Raw genomic sequence first — 16,995 nt, 5'->3', positions numbered from 1 at the left:
AAAAGATCTCAGCACAGGTATAACCTACTACAGTGATCCTATCATAATTTCCTGTTGCTTTCTTGACCTATTGGCAAACTGGAAATTTGTTTTTATTTGATAGTTTTGTGGTCATGTCAAAGAGTAAGCTGGCATATGGCAGTGGGAGACTTGTTTCAAATACCTTTTAAATTCCCCAGTGAGAAAAGTCTAGAAAGCTGTAGTGACAATTCCCATATGAGAATTACCCACTTCACACTGGCTTTTTTATTTAAAAAAAAAAATGCTGTGAAATTCTATTACAGTTCATGAACTTTTTTTTTTTTTTTTGGTCAGTCTTGGGGTTTGAACTCTGGGTCTGGGCACTGTCCCTCAGCTCTTCAGCTCAAGGCTAGCACTCTGCCACTTGAACCACAGTGCCACTCTGTCTCACAGATGTTCTTGCCTGGGCTGGCTTTAAACCGTGATCCTCAGATCTCAGCCTCCTGAATAGTTAGGATTACAGGCCCAGCCATGAACTTTTTAAAATAGCTTTAAAAAAAAATAATATGTTCATTATCAGGGCAATATACCCTATCAGATGGCGAGTGTTATAGAAAAAATTAAGCAATATAGGGGTATGGAGAAAGTACAGGAGTATGGGCTTAGGGCAAGATAGCTTTGTATTTTGGATGATGGGGAAGGACTCTGTACAGGTAAGCTTTAGCAGAGACCTGAGAATCAGAGTGGAAGCCAGGCAAACATGTAAGGCAAACAGTGAAAAAGCAACGGCAAAGATGTTCGTTGTGTAAATAACGGAAGCCAGGGTGGCTGCAAATGAGGGGAGAGTGGCGAGTGGGATCATAGACATGATGATGGAGCAACTCCTGTAGAACCTTGAGGCTTGTACTCAGCGTACACTAAGAGCACTAGAAGGCTTGAGGTGAGGAGTACAGTGTCCTGATTAAGCTTTTTTTTTCTTACTAAGGATACTAAGAATGGATATTACCTTACAAGCAAGTGCTGAGCAGTTCAGAGAGTGAGGTTACTGTGAGATGGTTGAGGACAAGGGAGAGAATAGTGCTAGGGGGAGAAGCAGTCCCTCTTTTTCCTCTTACTGCAGTGATGCCTGAATTGGTGCAGGCTGTGGCTGACAAGTTATTAAAGAAGGTTTTGGGTAAGCTAAAAGTTAGGCAGAAGTTTAAGAAAGGAATTGAGAGGTGATTATTTTCTTGATTGCTTTATTTATCTTGTAGAATTCATTAATTGCCCTTAGTGTTAGGAGAAATATTTATAGCTTGTAATGATAGTATTTGTGTTTTTTATTTTCTAGGTGATAGTCCAAGTGTGGATCCCACAGTGAAGCTGGGAGCTGTGGGTGGAAATGGATTTAAAGTTCCCCTTAGAACACCTCATCTGGAAAAGAGATACATGTAGGTTCTTAATTATCTTAGGTCTGTAGAAACAGAATCAGTAGGCATTTCATCCTGAATTCAGTTAGCAGTTAACTCCTTGCATGTCTCTTGAGTGGAACAGGAAATAGATAACAACAGCCAGACCTGTTTTTACAGCCTGCTTGGGGAAGCCAGCCACTTAATTTATCTGAATGTCATATATTCCAGTGGGTGTCAAGGAACTTGGAGTTGTAAGACAGCTGAGGCTTCCCAGAATAGCCCTGCGTTCTCCAGGGAAATTCACATGGGAAAGATGAAGGTAAAGATGGTAAGACAGAGTTGAATTCTCTTACATAACAGTTTAAACAGGTTTTGACATATGGGCAACCAAATTTGGCTTGTGTGTTTGCCTCATCCTAGATTTTAGAACTGGCTGTTGTATTTTGAGTTTCTCAGGTTGAAATTAGAATGCTTTTCACATTGAAACAGCATTGCAATTAGGTATAATTGGGAATCTCAGGTCCACTATAGGCATTTGCAAAATGATCTAGAAATCAAATTCTAATGCTACTTCTGTGAGAAATTGTTTTTACAGATAGTACCTATTGGTTATTTCCTTACAGATAAGAAAGTGAAAGTAAAGGATAGGTAACTAGCCCAGGGTCATGAAGCTGGTCACTAAAAATCCAGGATTTAATTCTATAAGTCTATGTCTTAATTACTGACCTATTATATTAATTAATTGTAAAATCAGTAGAAATGATTGGGTATAGCAAAGAACAAAATTTAATACATAATATGTCTTAAATATGTCATATACAAAAATGTTTTTATATGTATGATTTTGGGATTGTATAATGTTTTTAAACAACACTGACATACATATTTCATTTATAGTGTGTTAATCAGCTTTCTATGACAATATATCTGTGAAAATGAATTTTAAAAAGAGATGTACTGGGCTGGGAAGGTGGCTCAGTGGTAGAGCGCTTGCCTTGCATGCCTGAGGCCCTGGGTTCGATTCCTCAGCACCACATAAGCAAAAAGAAAAAAAAAGCCGGAAGTGGCGCTGTGGCTCAAGTGGTAAAGTGCTAGCCTTGAGCTGAAGAGCTGAGGGACAGCGCCCAGGCCAGAGTTCAGGCCCCACGACCGGACCCCCCAAAAAAAAAATTAAAAAAAAAAAAAAAAAGATGTACTTTGACAGATTAGAAGGTTTTAGTCTGTGACTAATTACCTGTGGAGACATAATAGTACATCGTGGTGATAGTATACTATGGAGGAGACTCAATTATCTCATGACCAGATGTGAAAAAGAACAAAGAAACCAGACTCATAGTCCCTTTAAAGGGTTGAAAACCTTGCACTAGGGGCTGGGAAGGTGGCTCAGTGGTAGAGCGCTTGCCTTGCATGCTTGAGTTCGATTGCATGCCCTGGGTTCGATTCCCCAGCACCACATAAGCAAAAGGAAAAAAGCCGGAAGTGGCGCTGTGGCTCAGGTGGTAGAGTGCTAGCCTTGAGCTGAAGAGCTGAGGGACAGCGCCCAGGCCCAGAGTTCAGGCCCAGTACCGGACCCAAAAAAAAAAAAAAAAAGAAAACCTTGCACTAGGCTCTGTTTCTTTTTCCCTACTTCCCTCCCTCCCTCTCCCCCTCTCTCTTTTCCTTCCTTCCTTCCCATTCCTCCCTCCTTCCCTCTCTCCCTCCCTTCCTTCCCTCCCCTTCCTCTTTCCTCTTTTCCTCCTCCTCCTTCCTTCCTTTTTTCTTTCTTTCTTTCTTTTCCTTCCTTCCTTCCTTCCTTCTTTCCTTCCTAACTATGCCAGTCCTAGGGTTTAAACTGTGGGCCTAGGCACTGTCCCTGAGCTTTTTTCCTCAAGGCCAGTACACTACCACTTGAGCCATAGCCCTACTTTTGGCTTTTTGCTGATTAATAATTAGAGTCTCGTGGACTTTGATGCCCCAGCTGGCTTTAAACAACTCCTTCCTCAGATCTCAGCCTCCTGAGTAGGTAGGATTACAAGCATGAGCCACTAGCTCCTGGCTCTTTTTGTAGAGTTGAAAGTAGTACTGGAATTTGTACTCAGGATCTCATGCTTGCTAGACAAGTGTTCTACCTCTTGAGGCAGTACTCCCTGCTCTTTGTTTTGTACGTTGGCCATTTTTTGTACTTTTTTTGACTTTAGTTTTTGTACTTCAGCCATTTTTTCAGGTAGAGTCTTGCATCTTTTGACAGGGATGACTGAGTAATGTCACCACATCAAGATTTGTATTGATGAAATTTTACTAGCTTTTGCCTAGACTGGTCTCAGACTGCAATCCTGATGTTTGCTTTCTAAATAGCTTAAGATGGTGTTTGTGACCTACTGTGCCCAGCTAGGCAGGCTCTCCTAAAGATTCCACTCTTTCTAATAGTGTAAAGCTTTTGTGGGAACGTTCCAGATCTAAACTTTAGCACACAGATTGACACTGTTAAAGATATGAAGCAAATTACATAGAGTAAAACAATTTATAATATAGTTTTTGTTTTTTTTTAAGAATGAATAGACGTCGGTGGCTCATGCCTATAATCCTAGTTACTCAGGAGACTGAGATCTTAGGATCGCGGTTCAAAGCCAGCCTGGGCAGGAAAGTCTGTGAGACTCTTATCTCCAATAAAGCACTAGGAAACTGGAAGTGGTGCTGTGGCTCAAGCCGTAGAGTGCTCGCCTTGAGCTGAAGAGCGCAGGAACAATGCCCAGGCCCAGAGTTCAAGCCCCAAGACTGACCCCCCCCCCAAAAAAAAATGGATAGAATGATAAAGCCAAGTCATTCAGATTAGTTTGGGATAGACAGAGAACTGGGAAAGTGTCAGTGAGAACCAGAGATGGCAATGATCATGAGTTCCGGATGAGCAGACTTGAGTTAGTGGGAGCTGAGGATCTAAAAGGCAGGAAGTCACCTTTATAGGTACCTACATGAAGTGACAAAAACTGCCCCAATCAGGTGAATAAATTCTCTAAAGGAATGGATTAAGGCATAAAAGCCATCTCTGAAATTAGTCACAGCCCCCAGGATAGGGTTTGTTCTACTGAAGGTCAAATTTATCTGCTGATATTTGGTCTGAGTGCTGGTATTTGGTATCAGTAGAAAGATATTGGGCTTCATTAGTATAGGTAGTAGAACAGATAATTTTATTGGATAGTCAGTTTCTTGGAATGTTCTCTTCAAATCTAAAAATGTCATAATTTGAAAAACAATTTAAATACAAAAATGTTCGTAAGCCAAACTTTTATGTTTTTTAGTATTTGTTAATAGCTCAGGTTTGTTTCTCTGTGTAATTAGGAGTTGACTGTATTTGTGATAGACCATTTTTTATTCAAGAAAGATATTAAAGCTTCAGTGATTTTTGTTTGTAAATCAGATATTCTTGAATATTTCAAACAGAATTCAGCTTGAGAATAATGAAGATCAAGAAGTAAACCCACTGAAACTCAGCCTTCTTACCTGGATTGAAGAAGATACATTTCTGGGTGTTAGCCACAGTCAGTCTAGCCAACAGTCTGTCCTTCACCACTTGACTATAGCTCCTTCCGAGGAGGATAAGGAGCAAGGACAACTCAATGTCAGGTATTACCTTTATTCCTATATTATGAACAATGGAGTTATGCTTTTGTATTTTAGTAGCAAAGGGTGCTTTTAGACTACTAGTCAATGAAATTGAGAACTAGTGTCCTTGTTGGACATTTAGCAAGAAGGCTGTCTTTTGAATTGGGGCTAAATAACAAAGCAAATTCTATCAGTAATGATAATATGAAAAAGTAGGGCAGGTACCAGTAGATGAAGTAAAACATTTTAGGCTATATATTAAACAATTTATTATCCATCCACATTTCTGTAATTATTAGATCTTATGGTTGATTTTTAGTACCTGTCAAGAATTATGAGAATGGCTGATTCTCATGAATTTGTAAATATATGTGCATGTTTATAGTACTGTCTATATATGTGTTGTATTGAAATAATGTATTACGAAAGGGACATGGCTTTTTTTTTGTACAAAATCAGTGAGAATTCTTCACCTTTAAAAATAATTGTCTCTTTAACCATCCTCCCCGTACACACACTTTTTTTTTTTACTTTTTTCAGTTCATCTGTGATTGTGGATGGGGTCATAATCAGTCTGTGTTGCAGTTCCAAGACCAAGTCTTTAGCATTACAGCTGGCTGATGGCCAAGTATTTAAATATCTTTGGGGTAAGTATCACAATTGGGAGAATTTGTTTATGGCATGTATCAATGTTTACTTCTTGAGAAGATACCCTTATGAGTTATTTTGTCAATTTTTTTTGTCAGTTTGTCAGTTTTTGTTGTTGTTATTAATTGCTTTTTTTTTTTTAATGATGGTGAGGATTAAAATTTAGGCTTCGCACAAGAAACCGTCATAAAAAAGGCAAACTCTTCACTATTGCTATTGAACTGTAGCCTAAGCCCAGTTAGATCTTTTCAACTATCCTAGAAAACTAAGCTGTAGTATAGAATTGACAGGTATATTCTACTCTTGTTTTCTCTTTCAGTGAATAATTTATCCTCCTAATGATTTTCCAGAAGTACATTTGGAAAGTAATCCAAATTTCATGTTGTGTTTTATTGAGCATTGGTACTGATTTTTCTTTTTTACAAAAGTCTTGATCAGCTATTTGTAAACTAAATCTGGCATTCTTGCAGAGTCACCTTCTTTGGCTGTTGAACCATGGAAGAACTCTGGAGGACTTCCTGTTCGATTTCCTTATCCATGTACACAAACTGAATTGGCCATGATTGGAGGAGAGGTAAATAAACACAGTGGGAAAAATTTACCACCTAAAATACCCAGCAAACAAAATATTGGATGGAAAACATGGGCTTTATAGTTGGACCTGCGTCTCCTGTAAATCCCTCTGCAGCAATGGGAAGTTAACTCATTTTTCTGAGCCACACTTTATAAAATGAGAAAATTAGTCCTTTTAAAATTCAGGGAAGCCAGGCACCAGTGGCTCATGCCTATAATCCTTGCTACTCAGGAGGCTGAGATCTGAGGATCGTGGTTCAAAGTCAGCCCAGGCAGCAAAGTCTGTGAGACTTTTATCTCCAGTTAACCACTAGAAAAGTGGAAGTGGCACTGTGGCTCAAGTGGTAGAGGCACTTGCCTTGAGCTGAAGAGATGAGGGACAGTGCCCAGGCCTAGAGTTCAAGGCCCAGAGTTCAAGCCCCACGACCAACCAAAAAAAAAAAAAAATTCAGGGAAGAATTTAAATATACATAGGGCAAGTTTTGTTCCTAGTTTACGGAGTATTCAAAGTTGCTTAAATATCTTTGAGAGAAAGAGAAATTTAATAAGTTATATTGTAATGAATTGTCATTAAATATTAGAATATCTATAATTGGGTGAGTTGTAGGATGTAGTGGTTACAAACAAAATCTAATTGATTTCTGATTTTCTGTCACTATATATTCAGTTATTCCCACTGATGGGAGAGTAAAGGAAATAAGCAGAGGGGTAATTAGGATAGTAGCTATGATAATGAGAGATCCAGGAAAACTGTTGAGCTATGAGGCGATAATGTGTATACTGAGCTATGAAAAAGGAAGCTCTCCCTAGAAAGAAAAGTGTTCCTGAGAGAAGGAACAAGAAACTTCCTGAACTTGGAAAGAACTCATCTTATTGAAAAAACTGAAAGCAGAAAGTGTGGCTAGAGCTCAATGACAGACCAGAGGAGTTTGAATTTTCTTCCTTTTTTTTTTGGTGGTGGTACTGAATTAACTCAGTGAAATTAGTGTGGATATCTTACTTACTAGGCAACTGTTCTACCAGTGAGCCACCTGTCTACATGGTTTTTGGCAGGTTATTTTTGAAATAGGGTTTTGCCCCAGTCTGCCTATTTTAGACTTCTTATTGTTCCTGGAATAACAGGCATGTACCATCTACCAGTTTCTTTTGTTGAGTTGTAGAGTCTCAGTCTTTTCTGACTAGACTGACCTAGATCCAAGATCCTCTTAATTTCATCCTCTCACGTTGTTTAGGATGATATGCATTTGGCACTATACCTGTGTCTAGCTATAGATTGAGAAGGGGTTTCTCAAAACTGCCTGGATGGCCTCTATGATTATTCCAATTTCAGTCTCCCAAGTAGCGAGGGTTAAAAGCATGAGCCACAGATTCCTGGCGAGTTTGAGTTTTTTATTTAATGAGTATTGGGAAGCCATTGATGATTTTTAATTATCTTTTCTGTCTGACTAGAGGCATAGGTTATAGAGGGATAAGAATAGAATAGGGAAACAACATAGAGACTGTTGGGCTGGACATAGTGAGATGGGAAAGGAGATGTCTACGATAAGCAGAGGAGATAGAAACCACAGAGCTTGCCATTGAATAGGAGGGTATCATATTTCACTTTGCTTTGAACCTGTCACACACTGGAAATCTTAAATCCAGTCTTGATTATAAAGACTTACATGTAAAATCATTGGGCAATAGGACTATAATGAAATTACTTCTACTTTTAACTGGTTGGAAACAGAGTTGCTTATAATTTCAACTTTATTTCTTTGCAGGAATGTGTCCTTGGTCTGACTGACAAGTGTCGTTTTTTCATCAATGACATTGAGGTATCAAGGCTTGGCTTTATATTGGGTCCTTTTCATAGCATTGTCTCCTTGTAAAACACCTAACGTTTACTTGGATGGACTCTCTTTCCTTGTTCCAGGTTGCATCAAATATCACATCATTTGCAGTGTATGATGAATTTTTATTGTTGACAACCCATTCCCATACCTGCCAGTGTTTTCCCCTGAGGGATGCTTCATTTAAAAGTGAGTTTTCAGTGTACAAAATGAAGATAGTTTCTGTTCCAAAATCTTTTGTCTTGACTTAAATTCTTTACCTGCTTTGGCATTTTGGCATGGAGTCATAGAGAAACCTTTAGAGTTTCATTACATATCCTCTATCTTCAACATGATATCTTAAGTCAAAAATCATTCTGTACCAGTTTACAAAACTGTATGTTTTCTTTATTCTTTTTTTTTGGGGGGGGGGGGTCAGTCATGGGGCTTGAACTCTGGGCTTGGGCTCTGTTCTTATGCTCTTCATTCAAGGCGAGCCCTCTACCACTTGAGCCACAGCACCACTTCCAGTTTTCTGGTGGTTTATTGGAGATAAAAGTCTCACTGACTTTTGTGCCTGGACTGGCTGTGAATCGCGATCCTCAGATCTCAGCCTTCTGAGTAGCTAGGATTATAGGCATGAGCCACCGATGCCTGGCTATGTTTTCTTTATTCTAAAATGTCCATTTAATTTCACTACTGCTAACTTGGACACTGGTACTGTTTCGTCCATTGATAAGATTATTGTATAAAAAAGCTAGAGACTAACATCTCTCCATGTATTTTCTATATTTCTTGAGAAGTTGACATATGTGAATGTGCATGTAAGTGAGGGCAAGTTCCAGGAATGAGATTGTTTATCAGACGTCTAATAAGCTTGGGGTTGAGAAGCGCAAAGGAACTTGATTTGTTTGTTTTATATATTGTGTGTAGTTTGTGTGCAGTTAATGGAGAAGTCATGTCATAATTCTTTAGGCTTAGCCAGTGATATTTTTAGCGTTGCAGGGAGGTTTGTGCAGCAGTCATGTAGCTAATGGGGAAATTCTGCGGAAGGTGGAGAGGGGCTCACGGATTGTCACAGTTGTGCCCCAGGACACAAAACTTATATTACAGGTAAGCTGATATTTAAGCTTTCTGATTGTCATTCAGTTTATACTAAACAGAATTTTTACAGGTTATATTTTAGGCTTTATTTTTTTATTTTTCAATCATTTATTATAAACCGTGGTTGCTGTATCTCTTCTTAGCTTTAGATAAAGAAATGTTGGCACAATCTCTCACCCAAACACGTAAAGGGAAGCTTTTCTCAAGTGAGAGTGGCTCAAATCAAAGAATGCTTGCCTCGTACGTGCAAGGTTGTGAGTTCCAATTGCAGTACTTACCCCACACACGTACAATAAAGAGAGGCTATTCTTGAAAGTCAAGATAAATGCTGAGCACAACTAGATTCTTCTATCAGCTTGCTCATTTTATAGCATTATGTTAGTTTTTTTTTAAGAAGAGTTAGATAAAATTATATATTCTAGCAGCTTAAATCTTTTTCTACACAACAGTGTTACTGTTTTCTGAGATTATGACTCAAGTGGTAGAATGCCTGTGTTCAAATCCCAGTACTAAAAAAGAGTTACCTTTTTTATTTGTTTTATTTTAAGATGCCAAGGGGGAACTTGGAAGTTGTTCATCATCGAGCCCTCGTTTTAGCTCAGATTCGGAAGTGGCTGGACAAGTAAGTGCTGTGTACGTGACTAGTTTGTTTGCTGTGATTGATAGTAAAGACAGTGAATATGTCAAGAAAATCCTTCATTCTAGGTGTCTTCAGTTACATTTTAAAACCAGAAATAGAATTATAATGGTTAAATAGATAATTAAAATGAAATTGAAAAAAGTCCAAGGCTTTTAAAATTCACAGAGGGACCTTTGGTACCCAGGAAAGCCTCCACTATCATGAAAAAAGTGATCAAATCTCTGAGAAATCTATTTGGACTAAAGTTTTTATTGTAAAGGTCTATACTATGGTTTTTAAAAAAAAAAACAAAAACGAAACAGTAGATATCAATTCTCTGATGGCTTTCTGTTGGGTAGCTGTAGGGAGGCTTAGTCTTCCAACTGCCATGGTGAGACCAAATCACATCTTTAAGATGCTAAATAATGTGGCACCTGTTTTTTTTCATTCCATTATTTCAGTAGTAATCCAGCAGTAATTGTTTGGCATTTGAACTGTAATCTGATTATAACTGGCTTATATCATGACTATAAGCTGGGCCAGGAGCTTTGTTTTTATGCAATATCTTTGTCCATCTCTGTATCCTCCAGACTTATGTTTAAAGAAGCATTTGAATGCATGAGAAAACTGAGAATTAATCTCAATCTGATTCATGATCATAATCCAAAGGTAACTGTCTACTAGACCTGCCATTTTTTCTGACTTACTTTTCACTTAAGGTAGTCTGAATTAAAACTGGTTGTTTTTTTTTTTCCTTTTGGTAGGTGTTCCTTGAAAATGTGGAAACCTTCATAAGACAGATAGATTCTGTAAATCATATCAATTTGTTTTTCACAGAACTAAAGTAAGTATTTTGATAATTCTCAAGTATCATTTTCATAATTGTCACTCTTGTTAAGGAAATCAAACCTAATAATAAAGACAACTGCTCGTTTTTAACCATCACCATAGTTGTCAGATCCTAGGTTTTTTGCCATTTTCTTTTTAAAACTGCCTATCTATGACTAAAACTTACCATTCAGAGTTTATATTTGATTTGATTTTTAGGTATATATGTAAAACCTTTTTTTGTAAGAGTCAAGTCAAATGGAGTCTTAGTTTGCAATGGCTTATCGTCTGTGCTGGCCTCAAACTAATAAATGTGTGGCAACAAGTTCAACTACTACCTTTTTAATAAAACATTATAGAAATGGAAAAGTTGAGAGAATTTTCCTATACTGCCACCTACATTCTCAAGTGTATGTTTTCCTATGTGTACTTTATCACTATGTATAGTCTATCCATTCTTCATTTATCTTGTTTTAGAAAAAATATCAAGGTAACTTGTAGACAGCATTCCATGTCTCAGTATGTTACCTTCTGTAGCATTAACTAGAGTATATTCTTTATGTACTGCTACTTTGGCTTTTTAATCAAATTTGTCTGTAGTGAAATGCACAGTGTATCATCCACTGGGTGAGAGCAAATGTATGCTTCATGTAACCCTGAAACCCTCTCAAGCTAAAGAGCATTCCATTCTTAGAGAATTCCCACACATTCTCAAGCAGTTCCTTTTCTCCCATCCCTAAAACAATTACTGTTAGGGGTTGGTCACCATGGGTCAGTTTTCTATGTTTAAAAACTTGATTTTGAGGTTGTGTGGGTTTTCTTTTTTTCATGTATCACTAGTTTATTTTGTTTTACTACTCAGTGGTATACCCTTATGTAAATATGTGACCATCTATTTATATATTCCTCTGATTTTGGACACCTTGATTTGTTCCTGTTTGAGGGTAATAGGAATACAACATCTACCAACATTATGATACAGGTCTTTCATGGAATGTTTCATTTCTCAATATTTTAAATTTTTTCAAGGCCTTTTTAATTATCTCATAAGTTTGCTGGTTGTATGTAAGTAGTTTGATCATGAAGCCACCTGTCAATTGCTGACCTGTGTATACACACTTGTTCTTAGAGAAGAAGATGTCACAAAGACCATGTACCCTCCACCAGTTACCAGCAATCTTCATCTGTCCAGAGATCCTGATGGGAAAAAACTTGACCTTATCTGTGATGCCATGAGGGCAGCCATGGAAAACATCAATCCCCACAAGTATGGAGCTGTTACTGTTGTCATCTTTGGGACAGCAGGAGTACATGGTTGTTCTTGTCCAGTTTATTCATCCTTCTCATTGTGGTGTTCTTCACCTGTTACCTCAGGTACTGCCTGTCAATACTCACATCCCATGTGAAGAAGACGACCCCAGAGCTGGAACTTGTGCTGCAGAAAGTGCACAAGCTTCAAGGTAGAGATCCTCTCTATAGTCAGCTGTTTAATTGGTCCTGAAGGTCATTGCTCTTTCCAGATGATCGTTACCATGTCATTGTAACTACAGAGTTAACATGTGACTCTTTGGTCACCAGTTTGAGATCTTGTCATGCTTTTGAGTGCTGCCCTCCAAAGCATGTATGAATGAGTCAAAAGTCCTATTTGGTCCAGTTTTCTCAGGAAAATGTATTACTCTGTCTTTTTGGTTATGTTGCTAGATTGATGGATTTTTTTTTCCCCCAAATGGTTCTGTTTTCTTGGACATCAACAGAAAATGCACCAGGAGTTCCTGATGCTGTAAGTGCAGAAGAGGCCTTGAAATATCTGCTGCTTCTGGTAGACGTTAATGAATTATATGATCATTCTCTTGGGACCTATGACTTTGATTTAGTTCTCATGGTAGCTGAGAAGTCACAGAAGGTATGTAGAGTTATTATGTTTGCACTGTTTGGAGTCTTTTTTTATATAATCATAGTGTGTGAACCCCCATTTTTGAGAGTGCAGTATTTTGTCTGGTGTCATTGTGAATATGGATTGGAAGTAGATCTGTGAGTCTCCAGAGCCTACATTCCTAGGCTTCATTCTGTATTAGTTCTGTGCTTATCAGAATGTTGATTGCCAGGTTGAGCAGGTAAAATAAAATTGTCTTGTTTCTAAGTTTGTAGGCATTCATATTACCTGTTCTCTTATAAGAGAAATTGATCAAGTAATCCATGTTCTTCTTAGTTCTGTATCACAAAGTCCTTTTTTCCAGCGGCCATTTTTGTCCCCTTGGTGTATATGCTACAATCAAAATATTTGATCAACACAGATCTGTGTTTATTTTACTTTGTTTCCAGTCTCATTCTGTTCCCCGATTAGTTCTTTTTTCATTGTTGCTAAAACTGATCTTTTCCATAAGGAAAATTAATTCTTCACTCCCATGCTTAAAATTCTTCACGAGCTCATTGTTGCCCATGGGATAAAGTTCAGAGTCATAACATTACTTACAAACTTTATATGATTTGGCTTCTACATCTTTCAATTCTCATCATTTAGCACATGTTTTTCTCTCTGCTCATGGAGGGCGGGCAGTATTTTTGTTTCTCTTTCATCACTCCTTACCACCACCAACCTCCATATGCCTTTGTAGATAATGTGATATCCGCCTCTTATGGACCCACAGGGCTTCCTCTGCCCCCACCATTACCATTTGCCTGGCTAATTTTCACTCATTCAGATTGAAGGATGCCAAGATGGCATCTTCCCAGTGGCATCTTCCTAGTGAACTACTCTTGCCTTCTTCAGGGCCTGGAGATACTCTCATGGCTTCTGTTGCTGTGAGGGCTGCCTGCCCTCACATATTAGACTCTGCCTCCATCTACAATTAAGTTTTCTGAGGTGAAAGGTTGTGTTGCATTCCTTGTACTTATTTGGATGTTTAACAGGTTTTCTTGATTGAATATTCTGAGCATTTAATTATTTACTATTTTGGGGTTTTCCATACATGTGAAATTGCATTAAGAATAGGGAGTGGGATTGTAGATTTAGCGCAGTGAAAGAACACTTGCCTAGCACATGCAAGGTTTGGTCCTCAGCTCTGAGGGGAAGAAAGCTGAAAAGAAGAGGAAGCATCTCTTTTTAGGAAGTAAAAAATAAAACAGAGCCTGGTTGCCAGTGACTCATGCCTGTAATCCTAGCTGCTGAGGAGACTGAGATCTGAGGATAGCAGTTCAAAGCCAGCCCAGACAGAAAAGTCCATGAGATTCTTATCTCCAGTTTCCTGGCTCCAAGTGGTAAAGCACTATTCTTGAGCAAAAGAGCTCAGGGACAGTGCTTAGGACCTGAGTTCAAGCCCCACAACCACCACCACCAACAACAAAGTAAAACATTTTACAGGATGTAGCACAGAGCTGGTGATGGTAGTGCCAATAAATACTAGGCTGACAGGGCCTCTGAGTTTTGTGTCCAACTAAGCATATTGATATCTTTGTTTTAACTCATGTTATTTGTAAGTGGAGGTTGAGGAATGTCATAAAAACAGCACAAAGAGCATTGTATTGTTGTGTTAGGAAAAACTTGGGTTCATTGGATCTCTACCTTTTAAATTACTGCACTCTTTCATTAGAAAGAGTGCAGTAATTTATGTCTATGAAAGCTATTATAAAACTTCAAGATTAAATTCAAGTCACTATTTTATTCTAGCTACAAACATCCATGGAAGCATTTTTACCAAAACTTGTTTGATTTTGTATAATACATGACATATAAGCAATATATAATAAGAATTTAAAATTACATTGTTCTGGATTTATTGCTATAATCATGTACACCTTTTATGTACACTGTTTTTATGTACACAGTTTGTGTACACAGTTTGATGTACACACACATACATATATATTTGCTTGTAAGTATCACAAGTAATAAAGATTTCCATTCTTCTTTTTTCTAGGATCCCAAAGAGTATCTTCCATTTCTTAATACACTTAAGAAAATGGAAACTAATTACCAGCGGTTCACTATAGACAAATACTTGAAACGATATGAGAGAGCCATTGGCCACCTCAGCAAATGTGGTAAGTGTGAGGTTAGTGTGTATATTACTGCTTCAGACCTTTGAGCCAGGCAATAAAAGTTTATTTTTGACAGAGTAAGTTCACTTTAAGTGTGTTCACTTTACTTTGTCATATGCTAAAGTGACTTTAGTGCCTCTGGGATAAGTCTAGTTGATAGTCACCTAACATGTAAGTGCAACTTCAGTTTGTCTGGAGTAGGTGACCAGGCCTCACACAGGCTCTGAAAGATACGGTTTGAATTGGTAATGATGGAGTAGAACTGGAGCACTGGGATGGTATTCATGGTCTCTTTCACCCCATGTTCCTCCTATCCTATGCTGGAGCAGTTGCAATTCTTAATGAGGGCTGGTACAGACTTACTTGAATTTGATTCATCTGGACGGAGGGAGAACTGAAGCAAGTGTTTGATCAGATCCCCAGGGAATTCCCATGAAGGAGCCTGAGAAAACATGGAGTAGAAGTATTAGCAATAATGCACTGTCCCAGACTGTGTTTTTCCTGCCTCAGACTCTGCAGCAATTCTTGCTAAAAATTCAGATTCTTGCAGTCCTTTTGACAGACATTAGGGAAAAAGATCGCATGGTAATTTTGTTTGGGACCACTGCTATAAATGAAGTCCATTATGCTTTTAAAGTATTAAGCATATGTTTGCACGCATCTTCTTTCTGCAGGACCAGAGTACTTCTCAGAATGCCTAAATTTAATAAAAGATAAAAACTTGTATAAAGAAGCTCTGAAGTTATATCCACCAAACTCACAGCAGTACAAGGTGTGTGATGTATGAAGTGAAGCTGTCCTGATTTGATTTGCCTTTTACAGATGAGGACAACTTGCTTCTGAATGGCCCAAAAGGAAGAGATGGTATCTCATCTGCTTCTTGATAGGGATGATTTCCATAGAGTCCCCTGACATTTCACATGGCCTCTTCATGGCCCTCAGAGGCCATTTTTTTTTTCCCTTAATTGTTCTCTTCCATTATGTGAAGTCCATTCTCTTCTTCTATAAGGACAAAAAAACTGATGATGGCTCTTGTTTGGATTTATTTATTTATTTATATTTAATATTTGTTTGCCAATCCTGGGGCTTGAACTCTGGGCCTGGGCACTGTCCTGAGTTCCTTTTGTTCAAGGCTAAAGCACTCTACCACTTGAACCACAGTGCCACTTCTGGCTTTTTCTGTGATTAATTGGAGATAAAAGTCTTAACAGACTTTCCTGCTGGGCTGGCTTTGAACCATGATCCTCAGATCTCATTCTTCTGAGGAGCTAGAATTGTAGGCATGAGCCTGGCTGGATTTATTTTTGGCATTGTTATATTATTTCCACTGTCTAAGATAGTGCCTATGGCCGGGCGCCAGTGGCTCACGCCTGAAGCCTAGCTACTGAGGAGGCTGAGATCTGAGGATCACAGTTCAAAGCCAGCCCAGGCAGGAAAGTCCATGAGACTCTTATCTCCAATAAACCACTAGAAAACCAGAAGTGGCGCTGTGGCTGAAGTGGTAGAGCGCTTGCCTTGAGCTAAGAGCGCAGGGACAGCGCCCAGGCCTAGAGTTCAAGCCCACGACCGACAAAAAAAAAAGATAGTGTCTATGTAGGAACTTATTAATCGTTTGTTGAATGACTAAATAATATATCCCAGTAAGCTTTTAAATGTCAAAATAATTGACTGGGTTGATCAACCATAGAATTTTTATAAGTAATTCAAGAAATTCTCAAGTATAGTAACTAAAGTAGCTTAGAGCTTTAAAGAAATAACTGCCCTGTTTTCTCATTCATCTTGACTCTCTTTTCATCCCAGGCTATCAGCATTGCGTATGGGGAGCACTTGATACAGGAGAACCTGCATGAACCAGCAGGGCTTGTGTTTGCCCGCTGTGGTGCCCATGAGGAGGCTCTCTCTGCCTTTCTGACTTGTGGCAGTTGGCAGCAAGCGCTCTGCATGGCAGTTCAGCTTCACTTTTCTAAAGACCAGTTGGCTGGTCTCGGGAGAACTCTGGCAGGTAAGCCAGACCATTTTTTTGTCTGCTTCCCCAAGAGGTTTTTCTCTGCTTACTGGCTTGGTTATTTCATTTGTTTGGTAATTGCACAAATCAGTTTAGAGCATCATACTTTAAAAGTCTTACACTGGTAAAAGTTACAAACAAAAGCATATAAGGGCTGGGAAGATGGCTTAGTGGTAGAGTGCTTGCCTAGCATGCATGAAACCCTGGGTTCGATTACTCAGTACCACATAAACAGAAAATGCCAGGAGTGGAGCTGTATCTCAAGTGGTAGAGTGCTAGCCTTGAGCAAACCCTGAATTCAAGTCCCAGAGCTGGCAAAAAAATAAATAAATTAAAAAGCATATTAAACACTGTAAAATTTGAGTATTACAAGAATACCTAAATGCAGTAGCATAATAAAGAAAGCAGTTTATTTCTGTCATATCAGGACTGATGGAT

General features: G+C 38.6%; 1 protein-coding gene across 3 annotated transcripts in view; it reads left to right on the top strand.

The window, feature by feature from the left end:
• The window catches only part of Elp1 (elongator acetyltransferase complex subunit 1), a 51,697-nt gene that overhangs the window by 19,282 nt on the left and 15,420 nt on the right, over positions 1–16,995 (top strand). For all 3 annotated transcript variants that reach the window (XM_070011216.1, XM_070011206.1, XM_070011200.1), the window contains exons 13-28: positions 1,292–1,391; positions 4,770–4,952; positions 5,472–5,578; positions 6,050–6,153; positions 7,916–7,969; positions 8,068–8,173; positions 8,961–9,076; positions 9,616–9,689; positions 10,277–10,355; positions 10,451–10,530; positions 11,644–11,781; positions 11,889–11,974; positions 12,269–12,417; positions 14,432–14,555; positions 15,227–15,324; positions 16,353–16,554. In XM_070011216.1, the coding sequence (XP_069867317.1) occupies positions 1,292–1,391; positions 4,770–4,952; positions 5,472–5,578; positions 6,050–6,153; positions 7,916–7,969; positions 8,068–8,173; positions 8,961–9,076; positions 9,616–9,689; positions 10,277–10,355; positions 10,451–10,530; positions 11,644–11,781; positions 11,889–11,974; positions 12,269–12,417; positions 14,432–14,555; positions 15,227–15,324; positions 16,353–16,554 (1,800 nt within the window). The remainder of the gene's footprint in view (positions 1–1,291; positions 1,392–4,769; positions 4,953–5,471; positions 5,579–6,049; positions 6,154–7,915; positions 7,970–8,067; positions 8,174–8,960; positions 9,077–9,615; positions 9,690–10,276; positions 10,356–10,450; positions 10,531–11,643; positions 11,782–11,888; positions 11,975–12,268; positions 12,418–14,431; positions 14,556–15,226; positions 15,325–16,352; positions 16,555–16,995) is intronic.

This window comes from Dipodomys merriami, unplaced genomic scaffold (genome assembly GCF_024711535.1).
Source record: "Dipodomys merriami isolate MVZ:Mamm:240054 unplaced genomic scaffold, mDipMer1.0.p SCAF_11, whole genome shotgun sequence".
Taxonomy (NCBI): Eukaryota; Metazoa; Chordata; class Mammalia; order Rodentia; family Heteromyidae; genus Dipodomys; species Dipodomys merriami.
Note: the sequence above shows the minus strand (reverse complement) of the source record. Positions and strands in the feature narration are given on the sequence as shown.